The sequence below is a fragment of the Polistes fuscatus genome, unplaced genomic scaffold (genome assembly GCF_010416935.1).
Source record: "Polistes fuscatus isolate 324 unplaced genomic scaffold, CU_Pfus_HIC Scaffold4, whole genome shotgun sequence".
Lineage (NCBI taxonomy): Eukaryota > Metazoa > Arthropoda > Insecta > Hymenoptera > Vespidae > Polistes > Polistes fuscatus.
This window is the reverse complement of record NW_025113118.1, coordinates 4,008,075-4,023,001: the sequence shown is the minus strand read 5'-3', so window position 1 is coordinate 4,023,001 and position 14,927 is coordinate 4,008,075. Positions and strand designations below refer to the sequence as shown.

Below are 14,927 nucleotides of genomic sequence, written 5' to 3'. Positions count from 1 at the left end.
TTTTTATTTTTTATCATCTTGAGATCGTTATATTTATTATTATTTTTATTCATTTTTATTATACGTACCACGCTCGGCGAACGGTTCGAATTTTTGCGTCAGGACGCTGATAACCGTGCACTTTTTGAAAAATTTAATATTCATTTTTTTATACGTTTCTTTTCTTTTTTAATTAAATCGGACAAAAGTATTTTATTATGTCTTACATGTGGACATTAAAAACATACACAATATGAAGAATAAAGTAATAATAATAATAATAATAATAATAATAATAATAATAATAATAATAATAATAATAATAATAATACGGTATTATCGGTACTTTTTTAAGAATAAAACTAACAAAAATATTGAAGAAAAATAAAAAATACTGTAGGTGCAATAACCGTTCGTGAACGTGTTTTAGATTTTATTATTTTAGATTATTTTAAATTATTTTAGAATTATTGTTAAGTTTTTGTTGAAAAAGATCAATCTTGAAATAATATAACACGTCCTGACAGTACAAGTTAAATTATAATTATAATCTAAGTATTATATATATATATATAAAAAATAAACTTTTATATTTAATAAATTATTTTATCAACCGAATTCATCATCCTGAACCTTTTTATGTATATATATACACACATAACTGTTAAATAATATAATCAATTACAATATATATATATATTAATGATTAAAAATTCAAGGATTAATATTAATGAAGATATAAACGATTGCTTCTTTTATATATTTTATTTAACGACGCAATATCTTATCTGAATTTAATAATAATGTTTACCATCTATAATATTTTTGATTATTAGATGTAGGAATTAATTCGGTGCCTTGATATTAAATTAAAAAACATTAAAATCGCTATCTTGTATTTTTCAAAGAATTCGATAGTTGTTTGAAAAATGAATTAAAATAACCAATAATAATTATTTCAAAGAATAACAAACTTTCTTTAAGATTACTTTATAAATAAATATTTAATATCTTAAAATGGCACCAAATTCATTGCTACACCTAATATTTTATATATCACGCCATTGTAGATATACAAAATAACAATGATTTTTTTTTTCTATATTAAATTAAAAAAGACTTTTCTCGTCTGAGGCTTTTATAGAAATACAGTCCATTCCATCTTTACTTTTATTATTTAATAATAGGGTCTTCTAGGATTGTTCTAAAAATAATGAAAAGATATTTAATATCATGTATTTGTTGTTCTCCCAAACATCATATTGCAAATATATCATACTTACTAAAGGATTAGGCCTAAATCTGTAAGCAAGCATCATTCTTTTTCTATATGCATCAAATTCGTCGTCATCTCTTGAAACACCATCCGGTCTTTCAGATCCTAAACCAGCGCTGTCAAGTCTATTAGTAGCTCTAAAATAAATGTTATTTTATTAATAACATATACATCATTGCAATAAGATAAAGTAAAAAACATACTTGTTAACAGGCTCAATTCGACCACTGCCTTCACTACCTAAACCTTGACCTTCACTCCAGCCAAGCTTCTGAAGCATTTGAAAACCTACAAACATTATGGTTCATAATAATGAATGTACCTATAGCTAGTAAAGAAATAATAATAAGAACATACCAATATTATCCTCTTTTAACTTGTATTCTTTGTAATCGCTAAGATCTGGTTCTTTGCCTTGCTTAACGGCATTGTATTGTTCCATAAACTTTTTTAACTCGTCGGGAGGTAAAAAGTCACCGATATGATGTTTTCCTTCAGCTTGCGCAGTTAACTCTTCGGCCCACATTTGTGTAGCTTCCATCTCGGCGGATCTTAACTTATGTTCCCAAGTACCACCTTCAGTTTCTTCGTCGCTATCGTACTCATACTTGTGTTTACCCTGAGCTTCTAATCGTTTTACTTCTTCTCTTTTCCTTAATAAATTTTGGTATAAAAGATTAATCTGTAAGGATAAATAATTATAATCATAGAGATAGTTTTGTTGTTAAAGATATATTATCATTCGTTTTCGTTATAGTAATGACCTTGAAATGGTCCTCGGCTTTCTTCCATTGTTCTTCGCTAAGATCCAATGTACCAAAGGTTTGTCTTGCATATTGCATCAATGCAGGATCATTTCTGGATATCTTGGTAAGCATTGGATTCTTTGGTTTATTGTGCTGTATTTTTGGTGGAATAATAACAGCTGGTTGACCAATTTGACCTGGTATAGCTACACCAGGTTGCGCAATACTAGGTCGAGTTCTCTGAGTGGTTATTGCATTTATATCTGCAATAGGAATCTTATTATCCGGTTCACTCCAACGACTTCTCCTTTTCCTTTTACGTTCCTCTCTATTTTCCTCTTTCGGTCGTTCTATTTAATGGAATATATTATTATACCAATACTCTCTTATAAAAGAGAAGAGAAAAAAAGTGTTATAAAGAAATGATAATAATGTACCATTTTGAGAACTATGTTTTTGATTTTTATCTGTTTCATCATTGTCGCTAAGAGCTTCTTCTGGACAATAAGGCTCCGCTCCACTACTCTTAGCGTCTTTATCTGTTTTTCCAGCACGAAACTTAGCCACCAATCCCCTGTACTGCAGATACGCTGCACTTTGCTTTTGATGCAGAAACCTTGATTAAAACAATACTTAAAACGCTGCCAAGTAAGATATATTCCTAGACAAAGTGCTTCCAGAATGAAAATATTTTAATGAAATTCTAAGCAACTCTCAAAACGAGCGGACAAATTTCTAATCGACTATGATCAAAACGATTTTTATCTATACCTGTTGCATGTAAAAGGTTAAATAAGTATGGAAGTCAGATTAGCGTCAAAAAGAATGTGTTTGTTGCATTATTTACACTATATGGTTAGAGACAGTTTATATGCATTATACTATAGGTACTAACAGCATGAAAATGTTTACAAAGAGATTATTATATTTAATGGTATTTTTGAAAAAAAATATGAAGTCTAAAGCACTGTTAGCATTCTTGTAGAATCAATCTTGGTATAAACAATATAAACGATATTACAAATCTGCTATCAAATAAATATGCTGTAAGTTATAAAGATATTAGATTCTGAGCACTACGAAATTAATCATCTAAATTACAATATAAGTGGATAACACACGGGACATTGGTGGATGCATTATCATCAAATTTCTGCAAATCAATATAACGACTAAATTCTAATATTGTTTTAATATAAACTATATTAGAAATTTATCTAAAAGAAAACGGTATTTTATTAATGAAGATCAAGAAGTTTAGTATTCTTTATATATTGATGTAATGAAAATATAAAAAAATACATTATTTAAAAAATGCTCCTTATAGAACATGCTAGACTAATGCAAGACTGTGACTCTGTTTTGCTTGCAACAACACACATTTCAAAGAAACTGCGGGTTGTATATAATCATTTGATATATATATTAAGTTGAAAAACAATATTTAAAAAAAGATTAAAAATATATATTAAGCAATATATGTAATTAACTAATAATATTCTCAAGACTGTTATAAATAATTTATATACGCGTTACATATACACAGAAGGAATAGGAAAACGGATATAAAAAATAAAGGCTAGTGAGGACAGTAGTTACCATAATTTAGGATCTTGGGCATTCTTCTCTCGTACTTCTTGCTCTATTTCGTCTCCACAATCAGCGACTATGCGTGCCAGTTGCTCAGCTTCTATGGGACAAACTTAGAAGCTCTTGTCAGATATGTATTATAATATTCTAATGCTCTTCATGCATATTTCTTACTATATATGATGATGAAGATTTCCTTTATGATAATCTAAATTCATATCGTATAAAAAGTATCTTTACTGATAATACTTTATGATCTTAATGACTTGTAAAACATTATTTACAATAATTGCTACGATGCTTGTAGTCGGTGACGCAAATAAACAAAAATAAGGTATTATAAGCACATCATACCTTGTTGTTCATTGCTGCTCTGTAGATTAGTTGGTGGCCTCACAGGTGGTGGAATTTGAACATTAGGTGGTCCCACTGTGATTGGTACTTGATTAGGTATCGGATAGGAAGTTGGAATCAAGTGAGGTGGTGGCGGTGGTGGTGCATTCTGTATTATCGTAGGTGGTGGAACATTTGGAGGTGGAATATTCAAATTTGGAGGTGGTACAGAATTAATAGTAGATGGAACAGTATGAACTGGAGGAGGCGCAGACATTATCATTGAAGATATCACATTAGGAGGAGGTACATTTGGTACGCTAGGTACTGTTACAACAATTGTTTGAGAGGAAGTAATAGGCATCATATTTGGAGGCATCTGGGACATTGGAGGTAACATGTTAGGTGGTGGGATGTTAGGCGGAGGAATATTTGGAGGTTGTAAATTAGTAGGTGGTGGTATATTGCATTGCTGCGGAGGAGGAATAATATGTTGTTGTGAAGTAGACGACGGTGGCAAGTTTTGTATGCTGGTCATAGGCATATTCTGTGGAACTTGCATATTCGGTGGAGGTACGTTGGTGTTAGGCGGAATATTTTGTATAGGCGGTGGTGGAGGCCTTATAATATGCGGCGGTGGAATCTGCATTCTAGGATTATTAGAATGATTATCCACGTTGGAATAATTATTGTTAACACTTTTTGGCGGGGGCATTCTAGGGATGTTAGGAGGTGGAATATTTGTTGCCATAGCCCTCATGTTAGGTGGAGGAATGTTTGTCATTTGCATCACAGGCTGAGACATCAGAGGAGGTATAGATGAACTTTGAGTGTTACTTTGAGGAGGATATTGTTGTTGATTAAAATGTGGTCGTGGTCCATTTGGAGGAGGTTGATTGTACATTGATCGTGGATCAGGACTCAAAGAAGATCTATGCCTGGTAGGAGATGGACTAGACGACGAACTGTGTCTTCTGTCAGAACTTCTTCCCCATCTGGAATCGTTTCTTCTTCTGTCTCTTTTGCTTTCCCAATCTCTGCTCTTTTCGTTACTCCACTTTCTATCACGTTCTTTCTCTCTATTATCATAATTTCTTTCTTCTACTTTTTCTTCCCTCTTATCTTCACTTTTCGATTGGCTAGATTCTGCTTGTTTCCCAGTTCCTTTATTGTTAGCAATTTTTTTAAATTGATCAAGAAAGCTACCATCATTCGCAAACAAATTAACTGTCACAGACGTAGACGACTTCTCGTCCTCCTTCCTATAAATAAACAGATGCAATACTTGATATCTATTTATAATGCAATGGCAGTATCGAATGTACTTCTTTCTACAAACTAACTTTATTAACTTTGACTTTAAAAATTAATACACACAGTTTTCAGTGATATCCAAGTTACTATTTTGTGTTAAAATGTACATTTAATAATATTACTAAATTTCCTTCAATTAAATATACACGTATACATACATATATAAATGGAAAGGTAAAATTCAAAAGTAACAATTGTAAAGAAATTAAAACAAAATCAAACTGGAGATTCAATACAGACAATAACAGAGTTCAAACGACAATGTGATTCTTGATTGAACTCATTTGCTGCATAACGTTTATTAAAAAAAAAATAGAATATAAAAAATATAAAAGACACGAATCAAATAAATATACTCGGAGTATAGTAAACGTTGATCGAATAAACAAAAAACATCTATCTCGTTAAGATGTAAGGAATAAAGATTGTCAAATACCCACTTGGATGTGGTAGCTTTGTTAGCTGTCGAAGTTAGGCCAAGGGAATTAGATTTTTTGACATTTTCCACGGCTTCCTTTGCTTTTTGTTCTTGCAACTTAGCTTGGATTTCCAATTTCTTTTGTTGTATAATCTGTTCTTGTTTCGACATTTGCGCAAAACGTTCATTTCTCGAAGTTTTAGATACAAACGGATCGGAACCTTTAACACCGCGGTACGCCATCTTTGTCGTTTAGTGAATATCTTTCAGTGTGTACTATATGCTAGTACGTAAACGAATATAATACTTTTATATAATACACACATAGAATATGACGCATGTGTGCACTTTTTTTTTACGCATTTCGTAGAGACGCGCATCTGGTTTGATTGGTTTACCGCCCAGTTCTCTACCAATCGTATGCTGTTATCAAAATGTAAGAAATATCCGACATTTAACTTATGTTAATCTCATATAGATAGCGCTGCTGTACTAAATAAAACGAGAGTCAAGTTCAAACGATAAGTGCCAACGACAATAAATATTCTATTTTATTTATTCGAATAAATTATTAAATAATATTATTATTATACAATTTTTAACGAAAATTAATTTAATGAATTATTTCGTAAATTTTTTACCAAATGAAACGCATTCAGACGATAATAATTAAAATTAATTAGCGAATTTATTTCAAACGAGAAGTTTTTTACGACTGACACGGTTTCTTTTTTTTTCATGAAAGGTCATATTCGCGTTGCCAGTGAGAATAGATGCCATAGAAACGTAAATAAAGCCTCTTAAGTTAACTTCTTATTGCTTTAGTTATCACAAGCGTAGACAGTTAAATGCGTTTCAAATTATTATGTATCTGCTATAATTAACGGATAGCTTATTGTTATCAGACTTGTAAGACGATATAGATTATATGTGTGCATAAATATATACGGTATATTGCTTTGTGAGTGTGTAGTTACATATTTTACAGATATGGATTTACATGCGCAAAATGAAATAGCGATACAAAGAATGGTTCAATTGTTTACGGAGTTTACGAAAAAAATAGAAGCCATGGTAACATTTCTTTTTTCTTTTTTTTATTTTCTTATCACATTTCGTACATAAATATTTTATTCGTAAAACAGGGATATTCAACGTTGACAAAATTAATCGACGAATTAAATCTGTTCAAAATATTGATCGAAAAAGAAATGCGAACTACGCCTATGATCGAACGCATGAACAAAATTAAAATACGCTCCTACAAAGACAATTTGAAAATGGCAGAGAAGGATGTCGAATGTAAATTATAAAAACGAATACATACAAATAATAGTTTTAAATTTATACGACACTTAAAATTATCGTTCGTGCAAGGATTACATCCGTGGTAGAAATTAGATAAACGATGATAAGATAATTTAATAAGATTACATATTATCTTTGCACTTACGATTATTAACTTACTTTTTCATTATTTCTAAATAATACTTTTTTTTTCATTTGCTTTTTAGTGTTGCGCCGTTCGTTGGAAGAGGAAACATTGAATTTTAAGAAGTTTAAAGAAGAAACGGTTATCGATATCGCGAAAGAAGAATCGATTATTCGATCTATTAAAAAAATGGCGGAAAATAAAATGGCCGAAGAGATGTACCGACTTTTTACTTTTATTTAATTTTTTATTTGTTATTTTATTGATTATTTTAAATATATTACATAATATAATATTTATTAATATATTGTCATAATATATATTGAACTTTTCATTATAATTTTCTATTTAAATGCATTATATTTATATTTTAACACGAACAAACTTGATTTTGTTTTACAGAAAAAAATCTGAATATAAAAGGAAGGCTACTTCCAAAGAGTATAAAAACAAAATGGAATTACTTCAAGCAGAAATTGTTTCTTTCGATGAAAAAATCAAATCGATAAATGATGAAAATGCCGCACGAGAGAAGGAATTACAAGCAATACGGTACATATTCATTTACATATTCATTTCCATTTTTTGTTTTGTTCATTGAATCACTTGATTAACAATACAATAAAATATCATTGTTATATAGTTCACAGATACAAAACAAATCTATCGACTTACTAGCACAGTACGATCGAGTGATTAACACTAAAAATCAATTATTAGAAAAGCTGAAAATCCAAAATGATGTTCTGAAAAAAGAACAACATGAACTTCATGTACGTAAATATTAATTAATATTATTATTATTAATATTCATACAATTACTTTTTAATTAATTTCATAATTCCAAAAATCCCATTTGTATTCTCTTATAGACGCATTTAATAAGTCAAAACGAATTGTACAATAATTTGAAGGAAGAACAAGAAAAATCAATAGCGACAGCATTTTTAGAAAGAGTGACCAATTTTAAACAGAATCGTGCAGCTAAAATCATTCAGAGAACATGGAGATCGTATCGCGAACGGCAACTATTGAAAAGGAAGAGAAAAACAAAGAGGAAATAGATGACTTTTTTTTCATCGCTTTACTATCCCTTGTCCGTTTGGATCATTAAAAATTATGTAAGCGATTTAAAAAACGTCGTTTTACATGTATAATTTTTATACACGAGAAAAGATACGTGCGCGTGCTGGTAATTATGGTAGACCAAGTTAAAAAAAAATAGAACAAAATTAATTGTTTGATTTATTTGATATCACAAGTAATTGTATTTTTTGACTTTGTCCGTTGTTATAATTACCTGCATATGTGTTTATGTGCGAGAGAGAGAAAGAGTGAGAGAGAAACACATGCACACACACACACACACACACACATGCATATATTTACTATATAAATAAGTGAATAGGTAGCGTGGGAGAAGGATAAGATGCGCCGGCGCGACGTGAAGGCGCATGCTCCTTAGCTGACACAACAAGGTTCGGGGCTTGGGGTTAATATTCGCTCGAGTAAGCCAGGCTAACGTAGAAGAGAGGCCGCAGGTGGTCGATCGTTACCGGAGTGTACCGTAGCCCGGGGACCGTAACGTCCTTTGAACTTTGGTAGGATTTTCTAGAAAGAGATAATCGATCAACATTAGTATTATTTAACACAAGACCAATAGTAGAGGACAAAAATACAAGTAGAATTTCGATTTAGATTTGTTTTAATGGATGTTAACGATTAGAACAATGTAAACTCTTTTACGTTGCGCCAATGACACATTAGCTATAGGAGGAGGGTTCAACAAGGCAAACTATGGGGTGAGGGTTCTTCGAATGGATTTTTTTGGGAGTGGTAATGTGACAGTGTTCTAATTGTTGGTGGTAAATGATTAGTGGTTCTATGCTTCTACCGTAAGCATATCGTTTAAGGTAGAGAAGGCAGATCCGTAGAGCATGCTTTTGTCATAAGATACAATCAGCATAGAACAGTCACGATCAAACATGCCTCGCGCACGGTTACATGCTTCTCGAAGAAGAAACCGCGTGCCCACCTGTGGAACATTTGTTTCCTCGCGTGCAACCAGAAATTGGTACGAGTTCTTACATTAGTGAGACACATTTCATTCTCTTTTGGAATAAACTAACAGACCTATCACAGGTTCTATTGTTGTAATTCTGTTTTAAAGATTTATTCGTAACGACGCGTGTACGTCGAAAATCGATGATATTCTCTAGCTATCCTACCGTATGCAATATGTTTATTATTATAGTAATATTTTGATTTATTTTATTATCAATTTGTGAACGGTAGAAATAGAATAGAATTTGTTGCCATTATATATATACAAACGTTTCCATAGATGTATATAAGCAATCATCGCATCCTTGATACACCTATGTTTCGAATTACTATTTATCATAATATTAAAAAGAATCTTTATTGTACCAACACGTAGGAAAAGAATACGACAGAGCTTTCGCGTTTTAACTCGCGAATAAAATATCCGACGTACATTAGATTCTTTTTAGAATGCATTTATTAAGAAAGGAAGTTGTTGGAATTCGATGAAATATTTAAATTATTCTCTTGACCCTCTTTTTTTCTTTTCTTTTTCCTTTTGCACTAGTGCGTTTAATTTGACTTCTTCTCTGAAGTAAATTCTTCTCTCACATTGGCATCTTGCCCACGAGAATATACGACATTATTAAATACGTGCGAACGTACATATATATATGTGTGTGTAAAAGCCTTTTGTGTAAATAACGACCTTGCACACAATCGTGTAGAAAGACTTTTAAATAACACTACGAAGTGTAACGTGATATTTATTGAGAATTCGCGTGCAGATAATATATATCATAAACGTACGGAACGATTTTAACGCAATTAATATACGATACAACGTGTAGAAAGATTTACATAAATCTGTAGTCAAAACATTTTGATAGAAAATATCTTGTTAGTAAATAATACTATCAACGATTGTTTCATATTTTATTATCATCTTTCTTTCTTCTTTTTTTTTGTGTTCCATTACTTCCAGTTAGGAGGATATCGTTGTAGAAGAAAAATGAATACGAATTTGAACGATGAGGAATGAAGGAAATCCTCGTTGGTTACAAAGGATAAAAACGATCTAAAAATATAAGATTTTGAAAAAGAAAGAGAGAGAGACAGAGAGAGAGAGTACACGTTATAGGACAAACAAAGTAAAAACTATTAATTATTATAATGACCGAGAACACAACTTTATCCTTTAAATCACCTACGATGGAGGAACACGAAATAAATATCATGACCGGGACGTTGGAACAAAGAAAAGAAGCTTTTAAAGAGGACGAGGAACTCATGAGGGAAACGACGAAATTCGTTACGGAGGTTATCGAGACAGCGGCCATGGAAGCTTCCAAAAGGAAGCAACAAGATGAGGTAAAGAAAATATATTTCAATTCAGAATCACCTTGGTTTTTATCTTCCAACCATGACAGTCTCTATCATTTCTTTTCTTTTCTTCTTCAGTCTTCAAAACAAACTTTTCTTTACGTTACCTGTATACACAAGTTTACTTTATACTTTGAAACATAATTTACATGATTATTGACTTTTCAACGCATCTTCTAAATTAGAATTTTACTTGAATAATCAATACAATTTTTCAGGGAGGTGACTTTGGCGAAGGTAAGTACGAAACTGGTTCAAACGAAATTAATTTTGTATTTTTTGAATACAAGGAATGAAAAAGTTCAAGAGAAAGATACTTCAAATTTACGTTTCGGTATACGTTAGGTTGTAACATAAATTCGCCTCATTTTTTCTGCTTTTCTTTATGTAGTTTTTTTTTTTTTCTTTTTTTCGTTGGTATTTATCTAAATTGAAGAAACAGAACGAATATACTTTACGACTCGAAACACACGTTAGGATGGTAGTAAGGCTAGATTTGTGATTACATTTTTGAATTTATCGGTAAATTTTGTTGGCATACGAAATAGAAAAAAAAAGAGAGAGAGAGAGAGAGTAAGATAGAAACGTGGCAGCTAGCATTTTCCCCGAACTTTGTGACGCAACCCTTTTAAGCTAGCAACCCCTTCCCCATTTAACGCTAAAACTACTGAACCAATCCGAGCGACTAATTTTTTTCTTTCAAATAAAATCTACACCGCAACTCGCGTTATTTTCATAGGTAGATATGGGGGCAAAACAAAAAAGGGATACGTTAAAACATTATTGACCGATCACGAATAAATATGCAAAAAAAGCAAAATTAAAAAAAAAATATCTCATTGTTATTATTATTAAAATATAAAATAATACAAGTAACGACTTTGAAACCCCAAAAAAAAACAAAAGAAAAAACGATAGAATTAAAATAATATTCGACAAATGTTGAATTTATAAATTTAAATAAAAAAAATTTGTCTATAAATTAAATACATCTATATGCGGTTCTAGCGTTAAATGTTGATTCGCATTAAAAAAAAAAGGAAAGAAAAAGTAAAAAAAAATGTGTACACAGGCAGTAGTTTGAAAGGAGGCAAAACCATCGCCGGCTGGAACAACCGTGCCCGTGGCTTCTGCAATCGAATTTTGAACGCACTATGTCCGTGCTTCAGCAACAATGGTAAATCGTAGACCGAGATTGGTATGGCGTTTATAGTAAACGCTGATTACTTAACTCGAAACTGCCAATTCAGAGTCCTATTTGACGTTAACCATCATATAGTGCATCCTTGCATCTTCTTGCTATTTCATCATTTCGTCATTACCACCACGTCATAATCGCATCATCGGCAATAACAAACCATCGGCAAGACCACCATCAACACCACCACCACCACCATCAATACCTCATCGAAGATGATCATCAGCACACGGATTCTTTGTCTCTTTCCCGCATCTTTCGATCGATATTATCGAAAACTTAAGTTCGATTTTCAACCGGTGACTCCAACAAAAAAACCCGGAAAAATATTTAAATGAAACCCACCATCGCGTTCTTGTACTTTTATTACAATATTTTTTTTGTTTTCTTTTTTCATCTTTTTGACCCCAAGTTTTTTATTATATTTATTTATTTATTTATTTATTCGTTCACTTTGATAGGACGACGACGACGGGGTGGAAGGAGGGGGAGAGGAACACACGTCGTCGCGAATACGTACGTGTGTGTGTGCGTGCGTGCATGCGTGTGTTTGTATGTACCTTTAGTTAGACGTGGGGTTTTTTTTTTGTATTATCGATTATAATGAAATCGATTCTAGGATATTTATTTGCGATGAAAAGTGGATGAAGATAGGAGAGAAAAAAAAATGGAAAAATGTATTCAGTAAACTCTCTACCGTAAAAAAAAAAAAAAATAAATAGAAAAAAAAAAACGTGTATAACGTTAACGTCAGGGACATTGGTTGAAGATCGAACATACATGTTTCATAACGACGTCAAAGAAAACAGAAAGTCTCCCCTCCCCACCCCTCTCTTCTCCTTCTCTTTATCTACGTTCCCTCATTCACCATCGCATCTTTGTCACATCGTTTCTCCACTCCCTCCTCCTCCCCCTCTCCCTTCTTCACCCCGTTCTTCACGTCACTCCTTAAGAGTCTCAAGTAAGTAAGTAAGTTAGTAGATATACGATAATGATCGCCCATAAATCGTGATAACAATCAACACAAGTTCATAGAAAATTGTCAAGTAACACGTTTCAATGCACTTTTATGCTAGTCCCAATATATCGATTTTTTATTTGATTAATTTTCACACACACACGCAAACCACACAACAAGGTCATACATTTGTACATATGTCGTCGTCATGTAGTTGCATCGTCATAAACGTATGAACGAATTTTTTTTTGTTTTTTTTTTTATTTTTTCTCTTATCTATACCATCGTATCGTTTTATTTTTTTTGTGTTGCCAATGAATAATATTAATAATAATAATAATAATAAATAATATATTATCTGTTTGAATTTTTCGTTGGGTGATGTTCTCTTCGTTTCTTTTTTCTTTATTTTTACCGACGATGAGTTTTCTTACAAGTTATAATCTAGCGGTACTATATGGTGTTCCCTTTTTTTTGTTTTTTTTTTTTCTTTTTTGTTAATATTATTTTTCTTGTAATCCGTACCACCAAGTAGGAAGGAAAATCTGTTCGAACAAATTTATGGCTTTGATAACGTACCAGATAACGTATGAAACATATTACGCGTGTTCCTCGTAATATAACGATAACGATAAACCATATCGTTAATGGGATGTGTACCACCGAGGTAGAATAAAGTGGAAGCTGCCGAGTACTCGAACTATCGAACGGTTATTTAAAGAGAGAGAGAAAGAGAGGGTGTGTATGTATGCATGTATATGAATGTGTGTGTATGTGTGTTAGAGAGAGAGAGAGAGAGAGAGGAGAGATTATTTGTAAAATCCAATCGATATCAAGTTACATTATTAATCGAATCATTTTTTAATCGAATTACAATGAATAATATGTCACGACTTTAAATCGGTTCAACAAAAGAGAAAAGAACAACAACAAAATATCGACGAAAATACAATGAATTTTTATTCGATAACGAGATGAAACAATTTGATTATATAAAAATATAAATAAATATGCGAAATATTAATAATATAATAATTTTTAAAAAATAAATATAATATATTTACATATATTTACACATAATATATTACATATATATATACACTATTGTATCAGGGACCATAATGAAAAAAAGATAATGTTGTATGTTGAACCACGCATCGTACGATAATTCACCCCAGAACCAAGATATATTTATCAGTAATAAGATTCAGATTGCACGTTATTGTTATTGAAACATCTCGTTTTATTAAGATCCAATGTTTTGAATAATTTATTCCTCTTCTTCTTCTTCTTCTTCTTCTTCATCATCATCTTCATCATCTTCGTCTTCTAAAGAAAGACAAAAAAAAAACACAAAGAAATGAACTTGCAAACATTCGTATACAACACCCGCCCCCCTTTTTTTTGTTCATATTAATTATTATATATTTATTTTCTATAGAATTATTCAACTGGACTCCATACCGATATCGCTTCACGAGACCCTAACCGTTCACCGACGTCACGAACTTCCGTTTCTTCGTCGAATGAACGAGGTCCAATGAGAATCGGTTACGAGAAATCGACATCGAGACGAGCCTACTTAAAAAAAAAAAAAAAAAAAAACCCAACAATAGTAAAAAAAAAACATTCAATGGCTAAATAATACGTGATGTCAATTTTTGACCCTTTTTTTTGTATTTTGTTTTTTTCTTTTCGATCATTATTCTTCAATATTGCGAATAAATCTTCGTTTTATTAATATGAGTAAGGAAGAGGGGGGAAAAAGAAACAATCCTTCGAGAAAAGAATATTTAACGTATTATATATTATATTAAATAAAACAAAATTAGTTAATTTTCTCTCCCGAACGAGTCAGAAGAAATAAAAGGATTGTCAATAAAAAAAAATTAGTTTCGTACGCCTATCGAATATTTATATATATTTAAAATATGATTTTAATAATATATATTATTGATTTTTAAATGATCGAATTATATATATATATATATATATATATATTTGTTTTTTTTATACGTTTGTTTATATTTCTACTTTTATTTTGATTTTTATCTTTTTAACTTTTAAACACTATCGGTAATATAAACTTATTACGCTTATCCAAAAAATGAAAAATAATTGTGCGACAAGAGATCATCAATCTCCTTCGAAAGATTTAACATTATAAACGGCGTAATTGTTAATAATGTTTCAAATAAAACCGACTGCTCTAATGTGGTGTTGTAACTCATGTTTAGTTTAATAGAAAAAGAAAATA

At 31.3% G+C, this 14,927-nt stretch overlaps 2 protein-coding genes across 6 annotated transcripts; one reads left to right on the top strand and one right to left on the bottom strand.

Moving 5' to 3' along the window:
• Positions 1-801: 801 nt before the first annotated feature.
• On the bottom strand, positions 802-6,046 carry LOC122521006 (SURP and G-patch domain-containing protein 1). 2 transcript variants are annotated; one of them, XM_043641377.1, is made up of 9 exons: positions 5,679-6,046; positions 3,946-5,186; positions 3,601-3,703; positions 2,439-2,617; positions 2,020-2,351; positions 1,613-1,937; positions 1,459-1,543; positions 1,263-1,392; positions 802-1,183 (listed from the first exon to the last, which is right to left on the bottom strand). In XM_043641377.1, the coding sequence occupies exons 1-9, from the start codon at positions 5,897-5,899 to the stop codon at positions 1,157-1,159; spliced, it is 2,643 nt and encodes an 880-aa protein (XP_043497312.1). In that variant the 5' UTR covers positions 5,900-6,046; the 3' UTR covers positions 802-1,156. The 2 variants fall into 2 exon arrangements, with proteins under 2 accessions (XP_043497312.1, XP_043497314.1); XM_043641379.1 differs by having other exon boundaries at positions 3,601-3,691.
• Positions 6,047-6,358: 312 nt separating this feature from the next.
• LOC122520676 (dynein regulatory complex protein 10) lies at positions 6,359-14,349 on the top strand. Of its 4 annotated transcripts, XM_043640874.1 has the most exons (7): positions 6,359-6,730; positions 6,802-6,958; positions 7,171-7,306; positions 7,491-7,640; positions 7,732-7,861; positions 7,961-8,689; positions 10,117-10,233. In XM_043640874.1, the coding sequence occupies exons 1-6, from the start codon at positions 6,647-6,649 to the stop codon at positions 8,150-8,152; spliced, it is 849 nt and encodes a 282-aa protein (XP_043496809.1). In that variant the 5' UTR covers positions 6,359-6,646; the 3' UTR covers positions 8,153-8,689; positions 10,117-10,233. The 4 variants fall into 4 exon arrangements, with proteins under 4 accessions (XP_043496809.1, XP_043496810.1, XP_043496814.1 ...); XM_043640875.1 differs by lacking the exons at positions 6,359-6,730; positions 6,802-6,958; positions 7,171-7,306; positions 7,491-7,640; positions 7,732-7,861 and adding exons at positions 10,733-10,751; positions 11,587-11,691; positions 14,112-14,349 and having other exon boundaries at positions 8,561-8,689; positions 10,117-10,502; XM_043640879.1 differs by lacking the exons at positions 6,359-6,730; positions 6,802-6,958; positions 7,171-7,306; ... (1 more) ...; positions 7,732-7,861; positions 7,961-8,689 and adding exons at positions 8,711-8,890; positions 10,733-10,751; positions 11,587-11,691; positions 14,112-14,349 and having other exon boundaries at positions 10,117-10,502.
• The last annotated feature ends 578 nt before the right edge of the window (positions 14,350-14,927 follow it).